We start from the raw sequence: 14786 nt of genomic DNA on the forward strand, positions 1-14786 counted from the left end.
AGTAAGTCCAAAAGTAAAGTGAGATATGCCTTAATAAACGTCAAGGTGCAGAGATATAAAACAAAATGTTGTTTTGTCCAAGATATTGTCACCTGTCACCCTGAGACGATGCGATTGACAATGTTTACGTGATTGATGTGTATAAGAATATGTGTTGACGGTAAGCGAAATAATGTTAAAACTACCGTCATTCGTAAATACATAACTAACAAATTCATTTTCTATTATTTACAACTATAATTCTCAGCAGAGCCATTGACAAATGGATGCTGAGAGTAGTTTGGCATTAGTCAAAACTTCTGAAAATTCCTCATCAAAGAACTGTATATTTGTGCCAAGGGATTCCAAGAATTCTTCAAACATCTAACATACGTAATCCACCCATTACTGTCCAACTACTCGACACTACTCTTCTTGTAGAACAAGAGAGGTTAACATTACAGTTTACACTGTTCAAGTTCGAGTTGGCAGAAATATACGTTAATTATAGGATACTAATTATACGAGTTCAACGGACATAAATTGCAACATGGATGATTATAAAAGCGCCCAAAATTGAAAATAAAATTATCCTATGAGCGCATCCGTCAAGCTTGACAGTTTTTGGTAGAGCCACAAAGAAAGTGGCGCCCCCAACCACTTTCATAAAAATCCGTCGCATATACACCTATTGAAAAGATCCTATATAAACCAATCACGTAATATTGCCACCGCAGATCGTCCCAGGCCACCGCGCTGTGTGGTTGACGACGTACCTTCCTCGCAGCATTGGCCTTGAGCTCCTGCGGGGAAGCGGCCATGTTGGAGAAGGGCACGTCCACGTTGAACTTGATGGAGTGCAGCAGCTGCACCACCACGTTGGAGACGTTCTTGAAGGAGAGCTTCCGACGAGACCCCGTTCCCAGCCCCACGCCCGCTGTTATACACATCTGGAACATTTTGTGGTGATACAACTAGATTAGTTAGGAGCTGGGATTTTTAAGTGAGGTGACACGGCCACACCTCTTTTTGTATCGTAGCTGTGCACTAGTTTGAAGAAGACGCCAATGAAACAAAGATGAAACAAACTAAGTAAATGTAATATTCATATAAATGTATTTGGTTGGAAAAGGTGCCTAAATTTTGCCTAGGTTAATGTAGTAAGTCGAAAAGACATCATTTATAAAAAAAACACTTACACAAAAATAGAAAGGGAAAAGAACTAATTAACATTTAGATAAACATGCGCTTTCACAAAATAACAGATATCAAATAATTTATTCCAGTATAAACGAACCTTTCTCCGCCTCGGCGGCGGTATGATGAAGTAGGTCTGGATGGAGTGGTCACGCAGGTACGCGTTACGGCTGGCCCCGTGCCCCGGCTCCACCTCGTAGGCCCCGCCAAGGCACTCCAGCGTCGCTTGCGTTATATGCACCCGACTGCAAAGTTACATTACACATGAATGGAATAAATAATAGTCAAAAACATACACTTAAGCGTTACAAAGAAGTTATGATCAACTTAGAGTAGGTAGAGATAAGTTGTGAAGTGGACCGGTAGCAAGGAACTTGTGAAGTTTTTTTTTTTTTTTTTTATATATAATATAAGAGTAGCGGACGAGCATGCAGTCCACCTGATGGTAAGTGGCTACTGCCGCCCATGGACATCTGTAATCAACCCCAGATAGGATTAGATATTCCTACCTGAGGTCGACCACAGATGCGCCGCTACCCCTGAGGACTAAGCTGGAACGCCTCGGAAAAGTCTGTCTCCCTTACCACACCCTTCAAACCGGAACACAGCAGCGCCTAACACTGCTGTTATTAGGTAGAAATAGGTGTGGCGGTGGTGCCGCCGGAGTCGAACCATTAAGGGTTCTACCACCCTCAAAGTGAAGTAAATTATTAGTTCCATCTGTAGACGTAAAAATAAAATATGTATCGCCAAACATTATCACCGTTTAGAGATCGCTTTCTCACATCGTAAGGGATCACGGGCCCACAATTGTTTTTATATCGGCCAGCAACACACTCTCTGTGAAAAATATTTTATTACCTTCTAATCTTCTTCTTAAAGTACTCCATAACTTCCAATTACATGAGTTATTAATTCATCATTGTAATAAATAAAAAATAAAAAATGATTTATTGCATCAAAAGTGTATTGTATTGAATAAGAAAACTTCAAGTAGAAACTTATATGTCTGTCGTTCGCCATGTTTCCACACAAAAAAGTTAAGCCCATCAACTTTGGCTACCGTATTTGAGTTTTGCCTTAATAAATCTATTGTTATTTTGATAAAGCTATAACTAGAAATGGGACAGCAAAGTGATATGACAATGTTTACATACCCAGGTTCGCCACCAGCCTCCATGTTGTTGGCGAGCGTGACGTCATTGGACCACACGTCGTACTGCCACTTCCGCAAGCCCAGCACTCCACAAAGCACCCTCCCCGTGTGGATACCCACACGCATGTTCAGTTGCACGTCCGTAGCCTCTACCACAGATCTGAAACAAACCAATATTATATTGAATCTCGTGAGACTAATTTAACGCCCTATGTTGTAGTTAATCGCAATATTAATGACCGGTAGATAATAACCCTAAATTTTCGTAATCTTAATATATTTATAAGAGACAACATATCTGCGTGTATAACCTACCCACTGCGTGTATAACTAACCTAACCTACCCACGTTTTTATTTATTTAAACGTTGTGAAAATATTTGAAAACAATTGAACAGGTTTGGGAACAGCTAAATCTGTTGAACAAAATTTGTTATTTTATTACATTAACCATTTCCATAAAGTCCAGTGATCTAAAGCTAAACAATTGAATGTTAAACTTCATTCGACTCAAAATCGCGGTCAAAAACTAACAAAAGCGGTGGGAATGGCCATTACAGATACTATTATTGGGAACGATAACGCAAAATCATATTTGAATGTTAGATACATTAAATTTTGTGAACCGCAATTTTAGTTTCTGAAATAGAATATTTTAGCTCAGTACTATTTTATGTACCATTACTAAAATTGAACAGTCAGATTTTAATATTAATTTAATGAACCAAATTTAAGTGCACCAACATTCCTATACGTATTACGAAGACGATTACAAGAACGTTGTCACGGAATCCTATTATGAATTGAATCAGAAACGTGGACAAGTAATAAAAAAGCACTTTCGACTTCTCTCGTAAAATGAACGTCACGGGCCAAAAGCCAATGACTAACGGAAGGTAAAGTCAAGATAAGATTGAATACAAGAGTAAGATGCCAAGAATACCATAACATAATCTGAATAGATTTTTAAACAATACGGTAATAGACTTGATTTAAAAAAAAAACGTAAAATATTCCATGGAAAATATTTAATGACAAAAATTGATGATAATTCTTTTTCTATAAAAAAACTGACAAGAATTAATGATTATAAAAAACAGGAAATGTAATATTTTATCCTAATATCTTTATTGGCAAAACAAACAAGTGTTTATAGCAATAAATAAAAGAATAACGCTTGTGTTTAATGATTTACTGCGCAGCTAGAAACATAAATCGGTAGTGAAACTTAAATTTAGTCTCTCCATTAGATACCGAGAATGTGGCAAGGTAAAAGCATTTAAAAGTGCGAACACAAAATATATCAAGGAAACGGTAAGAAAAATAAGCTGTGATAAACATACGTCCAGTATATTTATTTAAGGCGTAAATCACTACGTTCCTACGATTCTCAGCTATTGAGTTGATAAAACAACCAGAAGATTAATGACTAGCAACTTGGCAACACCAAAGCATTCTACTGTTCTCCAATTGAAATGCAAAATTGAAACGTTGTAAAAATTGTTGGGTTTACAAACTTCAAACATTTACTAGCCAGAAAGATACATACTCGTAATATATTTATAAATATTATTATATCAGCATATTGTATACAGAACTATGAAATTGAATTTACTTCTCGCCACGTAGGTACCTAGTTAAAGAATATATTGCAGGATTTAAAGTGTAACGAAGAAAAAAGTAGCTTCAGTATTGCAGCAGAATAAGATCGTTCTTATGTTAATTAAATTAATTTGCATTTAATTAAATACGTACTTCTCACTAACGAACCAAATGGGACTATGGAGAGCACACGTAATTTAATATAGGTAGTTGAGAAGTACCATAATTCATTGTGAACAACAGAAGGCGCAATTGGAGCGTGGATTCTAAACCAGTGCGGTGATTTATAAGTAGTCGTTACTGGAAGAATACGGTTCAAATTTTATATGTGCTCTGCAATGTGGTTTGGCAACCATGTGCCCCGAATTTGAAGGCAAAGAGTATGGAATGCTAAACCTGACCTTCTAGTATTCCTACTGATTGGTTACCAGTAAAGTTCCCCAAACTTTTATATTACTAAGAACTATCCGGCTTAGCTGTAAGAGCGGCCAATGCCGTTTTTAGTGCACCAGTTCTAAGTGTACAGAAATAATCAAATCTTACGTATTAACACAAATACTACTAGTATGCCATAAACGTAGACGTGTATCGTAAATAGAAGAATTTATAGACTTTATGCAGAATCACATAGCACCAGGTATGTAACAAAAAACAAAACAAGATCCAGCAGGAAAATAGTGAAAGCTTCAAAAGATAGGCATAAGGAACTATCTACAAATGATGATGTATGGACAGACGCCATTACGGTGAGAGTAATCCATTTGCATGTCGCGCTCACGTAACATTTGCATGGTTTAAGTACATGAGTTCGTACTTTACTGAGTGCGTTCCCTATTTATTCTACCCCTTTCATTATTATTTGAGGAGGAGCAAGGTAGACTTCCTGATCTTAAATAATTACTCTGATCATTGACGGCTGCAAGTAATCCTACATTACAATGAAATCTTATCTAACATTCAAATTGGGCAGATTTCTTTTGTGCCGACTAAAAATCTTCCGAAACTGGAAAGCTCAGTTTAAATTTAGCTTTCCGGGGTTCTTATTACACCCTTCTTATCAAGAGCAGCAAACACTACTCATATACAACAAAAGATTTGGCTGCTGCTGTAGTTAAGCAAGTACGAAAAATTAAGAAACGTAAAACTGTTAATAAATCGATTCATTTTAATCTCTTCAACTAACTTTCCACAAGTTAAACATTGCTTAACGAAATGAAACACATGTACTCGTGTTCTTATAAGATTGATATCGTGGCTAGAATGAATCGCGCTATTGTGAAGTAAACGAAAATTAACGACATTACTACAATCATTCACTAATCCAATCCCGTTGATTAATAGCACGTATTTTTTCTCATCCATTACTTACATTTCTATTTCATTTTGTTTCCGAGAGAAAAATATCTAGAAAGAAGAAACATACGCATTAATTCTTCGCTTCGGGCAAATTATGTGTGAAAACAATTCGTGGCATTGAATTTAAAATGTGTGAAGAACCATTCAATATTTATTATAGTCAACTATTGTATAACCACACGTATTTGAGCTGAAAATAACACTACAAGTAATAGAAGCATTTCTTACATAGAAAATGACACACATTACAATGTAATCAGGTTCGAAATGGACATTGATGTGATTTACATAACAATAAACAGATTCAGCACACGACAAAGCAACTATGTATATGTTAATACAGGAAACCATGCCCGCAAGCTGTCGTCAGCAAACTGTAACCACAATTTAAGACGGATGTCTAAATGTATGAACATAAATTGCAAAGCTTAATAAAGTACAATATTACAATAATGTCATTTTAATTAATATTGAAAATATCAACGGACCTAAAGAAGTTGCATCAGGAATACATTAAAAATTAGTAACTATCAATATGACAACTTATGCATAGTAGACATTATCTAATATCGATCTAACCAAAAATTTAATTTTTCAGTTACAAACATTAAATTTTGACAATTTTTGCCTACTAGAACTTGTCAGATTTTGCTATTGAGTAGGCAAAAAAAATATATTCTCATCGGGCGTTATTTGATTCTTTTATAAACGAGATAATATAATATGAAGAAATGGAGGCTATTCTCAATTCCCGACATTAATGTCATATAACTGACAATAAGGTTGAGGGGAGGCAGTATCTCGCGTGTTCGAATACGAGAGTTCGTGCCTTGTTATTATTAACGACTTCGGAGGCAATATCAACTTTGCGAGCGGAATTTACTTCTGAACCGTCTACAAAATGGAGAGCTTTGTGGGAATTTCACGCGTTAAATAAACTCTGTTTTACCAACTTATATTGAATACGAAAATTTCATTAAAAATATATGAGTGTATACTGTATATGAGTGTATATGAGTATTTTCTTATCAATAAAATGCTGAAACTGTGTAGCATTCTTTAAAATAAAGATTCTGAAACTAATTTTGTATATCGCCAACTTTCAGAATCATTTATATTCTGTCGTCCCCCAAAAATCAGAGAAAACAATAAAAAATCTTATAACAATAATCTGTTTCTAAAATAAGTTAGCAAAGAAAATGGTTGGCTGCCTAGCTGCCTGGATAGAAGCAATAAATTACAATATTTAAGCAAAAAAATATTTGAACCAACATATAAACCCAATCTCACCCGTTATCGAATGGGTAATCAGTTTACGTACGGTACATCCTCTGGGCTCTAGAGAAAGCGTTTATCTAATGTCATTAATGTTGAATATCGGTCCAATTCCGTTGGGAAAGGCCCGGTATAAAAGACCTAGCGCTTCCAAGGCTGACCTGCTAACCGAGTTAACTATATTCATATCAACATTACTCACTGCTACGATTTGATCAAATGACTTCAACATTTAATATTTTATTTATCTTTTAATAGTAGAAAACGTGAATGCAGTCCATGTGCTTTGAAATGGACCTGAGCTTTATCCCATAGATATTGGGAACAAACTCAAAATAGAACAACTGTAATACGTAAGTTTGGTCACAACTACATTGGGAATAGTACTCTAAAAGACTTAGTTAGGACGTCGGAAGTATCCGAAATATATCACAGACAAGAACACACAACACGAACGGAATACCAATATGTTCCTAATCTTAAGATGTTCAAAAATACAATCACGAATGTAGTAATTAAAACTGAAGATGAGAGAGAATGAGAACTGAAGATATCAAAATATTGTACATACATTTGTTGCATATTAATTTCAGAGTAACTTCGAGCTTTAAACATTTACTAGTCCCAGCTGTGGGACTTCATTAATACGACTTCAAACCAAATAAGCTTCACGTGAAACGATGTATTCCTTTAGGAACCGTTTCAGTTGGCTACAAATGAAGATCAAAGTACCTATACCGTGCTGTTTACTCGTACCCAACATGTGTTTGTAGTTTTGTACTAATTTAATATTTTTTATAATTTACAAAATCTACATATACTTGATACACATGCACGTAAAAGTCATATCGTTTCTAATGATATTCGCATTCGAACATTTTCTTTTATTACACGCTTTTTATTAGCTTCACCTGTATGTTTGTATGTTTGTAACCGACTTCTTTGGGCGCGATTTTGACCTACTTTAAACGGCCAGATTTCGTTCAAACTTTGTAGATTTATTGAGGACCGATGACAATACACTAATTTGATAAAATTATTCCATTTTTCAATTTGAAAAATATGATTTTTGTTAATTTATATAATTCAGTAGAAAGAGATCAACATACATCCTTATCTTACCCTGCATGTATGAAAGAATGAAATAGAATACCGAAAGCTTTTTAGTTGATTTTATCATAAAAGCGTGTTTTTCTAGTTTTTTTGAACTATATTTATTTAAATATATTATAAATAAGATAATGCCAAGAATAAGGGAATTAATAAATTAATAGAAGTAAGAATAGGATAATAACACAGAATCAAACGAATCATTATCAGCTAGGTACTACAAACGTCCATCCATGAAACAATCCAGACTACCTACGTAGCAATTTACTCCTATTAATAATATATTAACTCAATTACAATGCTCCAGATAACCTTATTTTAGCTTCACAGAAGGTGAGCATCTTCACATGAAACAATCGGCTGCCAATTATAATATAAATGATAATAATTTAATTAGGTACACGATTTGGCTACGAGCAAGTTATTTAGACGCTCGCGGTAATATATTTGTACAACGAATACGTAATTTACATCATGGAACATTACATGATATTAAATGTACAGTGGATAAATAAACTGTTGGGTAGATTTCGATATCGAACACACGTCGCTAACCAATAACAACCCTTAAACAGGAATCAGGTCGCCGGTCACGAAGCGCTTCAATTGATATTCCTAGCTAGCGATAGCACCAATCGAGCATTTGAACTAAACATTCAGAGAAGAGATAGTTAGTAACCGAGTAGGGTTTTTATGGATTGGAGTAGCAAAACGCGCTTGCAGTCTACCTGATTGTCACTACTGCCCATGGGAACGTGTGACCAGCTCCATACAGAACAAGATCTGATGCCAATAACCCATGTGTTGCCACTGCTGAGAACTAATTTACGAACGATTACAAGTAAATCAGCCGGCATACACACTATTTAAAGAAAGCGCAGAATTGTTTCACGTTAGAAACAAATATTTTGGTGCTACGTCCCCGTTCGAACCATACTGTCTCTACCATCTTCAAGAAGCTTTTCAATTTAGGTTAATTTCTATGAACTATTAGGCTAAATCTTATGAACTCATATTTGCCAGCAAGTCCAGTAGTGAACATTTAGTGTACTAAAATGTCAAATAGCCCAAACCATTAAAATTGTTATCGATAGTATCAGGATATTGGGACGCTACTGTCAAGTCTGTCAAGGAATCGTCATATTGATAGTACATCAATGAAATCGATAATGCAGATAATGCAGATATAGTATGAACACTCTTGATAGATCGTAACCTTGAATTTAACTAGAATCATTATTTAGTTTCCTCTCATTGTTTACAGAGGAAGTGACGATGCGCTAAGGACCGATCGTATTAGTCGATTCGATTCGCTAAAACGGCGTTGCCCTTTTCCGATGGTATACCCAGCTAACCCTATTAAGGGACGATAATTTATTACTCGTAATTACATTGCTTAAGGTAGATAATGGGAGGAAGTTCCGTATTATATCCCGTGACGTCACATCAATGTTGTTTTTACGGAGTTTGCGAAGTTTGGTGAACATTGGAGGGGGAGATGAATGTGTGAGTTATAATTTATAGTTACCTAGTTAAGGTATGTTGATCATCCACAAAATTGGGTTTGGATAGTGGTATCTCCATTGATAAGTGTAAATAAGTAAAGTTTTATCTTTAAGATTCTATTTTCCTTTGATATTTCCTTGTATTCAAAAATATCGGAGATGTATGTATATGCCTTGAATTCAAACCTTGGATCTTCATAGTGGAAACAATGTTCATTGGATTGAACTCTCATAATATTATCAATAACTACATAGATTACAGCCATAACGGTAGATTATAGATTAGAACAATAACCTATTGCTGAATAGAGCTCAATAATCCACACATGCCTACCTAGCTATCTACATTCCCGAGGTGCTAGCTAGTGATACGTGACACATGTCACTATCGGCGGCTAACAACCCTTGAACACGAAACCGCCGGGTCGCTGGTCACGACGGGCCTGTTAGAGCCCTCCACCGCACAATCGCGATAGCTCAGATAACATCCTGTTTGAGTCACACTAAGGTGGGCTTGTTACCGGACCCTTTTACTGTTACCGGTGTCATTTATTTACTTATGATATAACAAATGAGCTGCTTTTGTTTTCGTGAAATATGCAAAACTATGCAGAATTAACAATGTTTTTATGTACACGTGTCCGGCGTATTTTCACCGAGTAAAAAATACAAAAATTACTGACCCATATTTTTGTATAGTCTTTCTCTAGATTTATAAACTGTTGTTCCAAGATTTCTTATAGAGAAGGTATCGCATTAAAATATGAGATCTTAAGATAGATTGGCGATGCATAGAAGTTTTATCAACTTTTCTTCTATTACATCATTATTCAATCCTAAAATTAACACTTTTAGCTGGAATACATTTCATTCGTTATTTAACAACACAGCAAATCAAACGTAAGAATGAATGATATAAATTATAACGGTTATTTCAATTAGCTTGATAAACAAGTCGAAACTATAATTCCTTTCAAAACATAATTAACACAACTACGTCTTAAACGGCACTTTCCGTCAGTAGGCAGTAAACAATGTAAATTATGTATTTATTCGTCTTGACAAAATTGGCATATAAATCCCATAAATCGCATGGAAAATATGAGCGCTCGTGAATAGCTGACAGGCGGGGGCGACGGATTGACATCGATAAATACACAGCGGTAATCGCCATTTCTTCAAAGCAAACTCTGAAGATATATATACATACATTTAGTTTGATGTAGTTTTTACTTTTAAACTTCTGATATATCTGATAGTAAGAGGCCACTGCCACTCATGGACATCTTTTATTAATGTAATCTCAGATAGCATAAGACCGTTTCCAGAGGTCGGTGAAAGCGCAGCTACCCCTGAGGTCTATATTGAAACGCCTCGTTTAAATATCTCTACCTTACATCACCCTTCAAGCAAGAACACAGCAGCGCTTAAAACTGTTGTTATAAGCCAGAAATATGTAAGGTGACAATATCACAGAAGTCGAACTAAGAGTTATTCCACCCAAAAAAAATTATGACATTTCAACAAGTTCATGTCAATTGTACTTGAAAACATCAAGATACAAATAAGCTTTTAGCGCTCTCGCCAAAGCATATCTATTCGATTTATTGCAATAACCCGTTTTCGGTGCAATAATACGTTTTCGGTGTACGCCATAAAATAGTAGTGTCGTATGCTCGTTCCTAAAATGGAACAACGGTAGTAAAATAGAATGACGTGTCATACGATCGAAATGTCCCGTGGATTACTGCAACGAAAATTGGATTGGTGGCCAATATTCATAACTTGCCAATAGACCAATCAAAACCCTGTCATACGACCCGGTCAAATAAATATACCCTGTCAAACAAAACCGCCGCACAAAAGCTATCAAGTGACTTACGATCTTGAGGTAATGCTTAGTGGGTTTGTTAGCTTTTGCAACTTGGCTAGACCACTAGAATACTATGGATTATATTTTAATGTTTATGATGTTCCATTCGAGATATCGTTATTCCTTATTTTCGACTGCGAAGGGATAATGTTTTTAATTAAAGCGTGTGTTTGCATGTATGTATTTATGTCTTCTACTTTGGCACATCCTACCCCGTAAGACTTGCCGAATTTTAACATATGATCCATCTAAATTGTGGCTCTCCCATACGCGATATTTTTAGACTCCGGGATTTTTATTTCATAAAATAATTGTTAGTATACAATTGAGTGGCGAAGAGGTACTTACGTTTCAAATAAGAAAAAAATTGTAGACTTTCTTGTTGAAATAAAATAATTTTTCAACTAAGTTATTAAAATTAAATTATAACGAATGAAAAATCTTTTCTAGACATGATCTCTATAATCTGATTGATGACTCTTTAAACTTTTATATCAGCGTAAGCTTTTTCATTGCCGTAGTTCTTAAATAGTTCATATGTGAACGAGCTTTATTTTCAACATCCAAAGAGATGGATTTAAACTATCTTATTTTTATTGACTTTTCTAATTCAATAATATAGGTTAGGTAAGCATTATGGCTATATTTTTATCATTAAATACATAAATCATTTATTACCGTCCTCAATTTTAGCATTAACAAAAACTTATATATTACACAGAAGGTTTTAGGCTGGTCTCTCACGGTAAGTAAGGTTGGATTTGACTTCAAACAATATCAAGTACATAAGTGTCCTCATGTTATTATAACAAGTGTAATTAATTGCTAAAACGGTCATATTTTCGAAGAACCCGAGGTCCGAAAACAATTTTGATACCACAAGATTTATTATTTGACATTTACATAATTCAATTAATATTTGCTTCTTAATTATATACCGTTATGTTTATTGGGCAAACAAAACAAAAACATTTAATGTTTATTTTAAAAGTGTTAGTATTCCAATTTGTTAACCTTTCTAGAGATTCGTAGTTCTAACAAAACAAAGCAAATTATTCTATCGTAATATTAAATGAGTATAAATAAGGTACATTAAAACAAATTCTCTCCTTTAACTTTTCAGTATGTAGATTAACATTTTGGGTTTTAAGCAGGTTAAATTTTGAATTTAGAACACTGATTTTCTCGTTTGCGTTTCTCGCGAAATTTTCAGAATCTACATTTGTCCTAACACTTAATTCATTAGTCAGTCACAAGCCAATTTTTGTAAATGAATGAATAAATTACATTTAAATTCATTTTTGAATAAACCACTAAAGTTAAAAAACCTATTAAGTATTAAATAAGAGTATGCCTGGTTCAATTTTGTTCTTCGTTTTCTTAAATTTTCTTGCTACTGACGAAGTTGTATATGACATGCGAATATAAGTAATTTGCTTCTTCTACTAGTTAATACCTCACTCCTCTCGTAATTCTAACATAGAATTATACTTATAATCCTTCAGCCGCTCGGGATTCAAACTTCGCTCGCAACAAAAACTTTGTTCTCGTGGCACAAATAAAGATTGTTCTCTATTACATAGCTTATCGGATCTAGTCTTATCCCTTCAACTTTCTTCGCTGGAATAAGTACGATCGTATTTATTTCTTGAACGGAAACCATCCGTTCCTAATTTGCTGTCCCAAGTAAAAAGATTTAAGTAAAATCGTGTTTCTTCACTATAAGTATTTTCCTACATTTTCGTTTTGTTTTCGTAAAGTAACTTAACTATAATATATGCTGTTTGATCCATGGCTTAATGAATTTACACATTTGATTTGCATTTGTTTATGGAGAATGCTAATCTATGAGTGTAGAAAATGTATTTTGTACTTATTGGGATAAGATTCTAATTGAAATGGTTAATAACATATAAATAAAAATAGGCAAATACGAAACCACACGCGCTAAAAAATCAAGTATTGAGGAAGAACTAATATGTCACGCAACAACAAAAATTTGCAGTAGGTACTGCAGAATAGTGGAACATTCCTACTATGATAATAATATTGTTTATTTTGTTGTTTCATACTATTGTTATAAGTTTCATAAGACTCGCTTGTGTGCATCTTAATAGCTGTACAAAGTTAAACAACGGCGAAAGCGGTCAGTAGTTGATGGGTAGTAGTTGAAGGGTAGTAGGTAGTAGTCAGTAGTTGATAGTGGCTTTCATGAAAACTTTCGTACTTCGAAAGCCACCTTAAGCCTACAAGTCCATTTTAATTAAAACTTAACATATCATAAAAGCATATGGAAACGAATCATAGTTTAAGTTCTCAATCAGTTTTGTAATTACTGGATGTTTAATATCAGATACATCGGTTTTAATTAAAATTGATGCGTTAACTGAACCAGAGTGGATCCCATATTTTATATATACTTTTTCACATAAAGTAAGTTATAAAAAATATGCACTACAGTACAAATTCTTTTACTTTCTTTGATTAAATTTTATATCTATTTTATTCGAATCCCATTGACATCTGTATAATCAACCCCAGAAAGGATTAGATATTTCTAATTTTCTACATGAGGTCGGCCACAGATGTGCCGCTGAGACCAAGCTGGAACACCTCAGTAATGTATGTTTCCCGTAGTCTGTCAGTGCTGCTGTAATCTGGTTTACAGGGTGTGGCCAAACCACAGCAGCGCTTACTACAGCAACTACTGTTAATAGGCAGAAATAGGTGTAGAGGTGGTGCCGCCAGACCCGCACCACAAAGGGTTCTACTAACTTCAAGCATGTGCTAAGGTTTATATAATTTACAACTAGAAATGTCCTTCATCTGATTTATTTTTAGCTTCACAATATTCTCCTATTCTAACAGTTCCTAGTAACAGGCCACACTAAAGACAGCTGTGCAGTGTGCATAGTACGATAAACACGGCATTGTTTACCGCAGGTCCGCAGCCCGCTAGGGCATCGCCTGCATCACAATTGCCAACGTTGATGCTATTATAGAAACTGTTTTATGAACACATGTCATAGGTTGCGGATCAATTGGCGCTTATTGTTCCCACTTGCTGGCATAATTACTTTGGTATTTGAAGCGGTTTTGTGTCTGATTTCAAAGCGAATTTTAGAATGCAAATTTAATTTCGTCTCGTTCACAGATTAGTAAAGATGACTCATTCCTAACAAGAAAATGTAACCAGTTTTGACAATTGAAATTGTCACTGTCATCTATTTTCGTGTTTGAAAAATATTAAGAAATTGTAGTTTTTAGATCATTTAATAATGAAACGATATTTCTCCGCACTTTTTGTTTTCGATTTCGTGTCTTAAATGCGCATGTCAGCATTGTTCCGCATAAATTACACCATGGCAGCCATTAAATGGCTGACAGAATTGTCAGCCGTTTAAGCCATTTAATGCCTTCCTTCAATTACAAGGCTATGAGATATCTATACTTATCTATGGTTTCGTTAATAATACCTTAACATTTAAGAAAGTTATAAAAATGAGATCAAAAACGCTCGCCGTAAATTCCACTTTACGAACAAAATTTTGTGAAATGAAATGCAAAAAGTTTGCAGCTGTGTACACAGATGAGCGAAACCTAATTTGTCTTAATCGTGACCTAGATCATAATGCAAACTAAATGTATGCAGCTTGTGGCGGGTTAAAGCTTAACCTCTAATTTGCGATATAAATGACGGCTTCACACTCCTCTGATACTTATCTTGAATACTG

The 14786-nt window shown here is 34.8% G+C and overlaps 1 protein-coding gene across 5 annotated transcripts in view; it reads right to left on the reverse strand.

Moving 5' to 3' along the window:
- Window positions 1-14786, reverse strand: part of LOC140753186 (adenylate cyclase type 1) — a 144161-nt gene that overhangs the window by 15276 nt on the left and 114099 nt on the right. For all 5 annotated transcript variants that reach the window (XM_073087623.1, XM_073087622.1, XM_073087621.1 and 2 more), the window contains exons 8-10: window positions 2334-2492; window positions 1277-1421; window positions 756-929 (exon numbers count right to left, since the gene is read on the reverse strand). In XM_073087623.1, the coding sequence (XP_072943724.1) occupies window positions 756-929; window positions 1277-1421; window positions 2334-2492 (478 nt within the window). The remainder of the gene's footprint in view (window positions 1-755; window positions 930-1276; window positions 1422-2333; window positions 2493-14786) is intronic.

This window comes from Epargyreus clarus, unplaced genomic scaffold (assembly GCF_041222505.1).
Source record: "Epargyreus clarus isolate Ecla_fem2 unplaced genomic scaffold, WU_Ecla_fem_2.2 ptg000026l, whole genome shotgun sequence".
Lineage (NCBI taxonomy): Eukaryota > Metazoa > Arthropoda > Insecta > Lepidoptera > Hesperiidae > Epargyreus > Epargyreus clarus.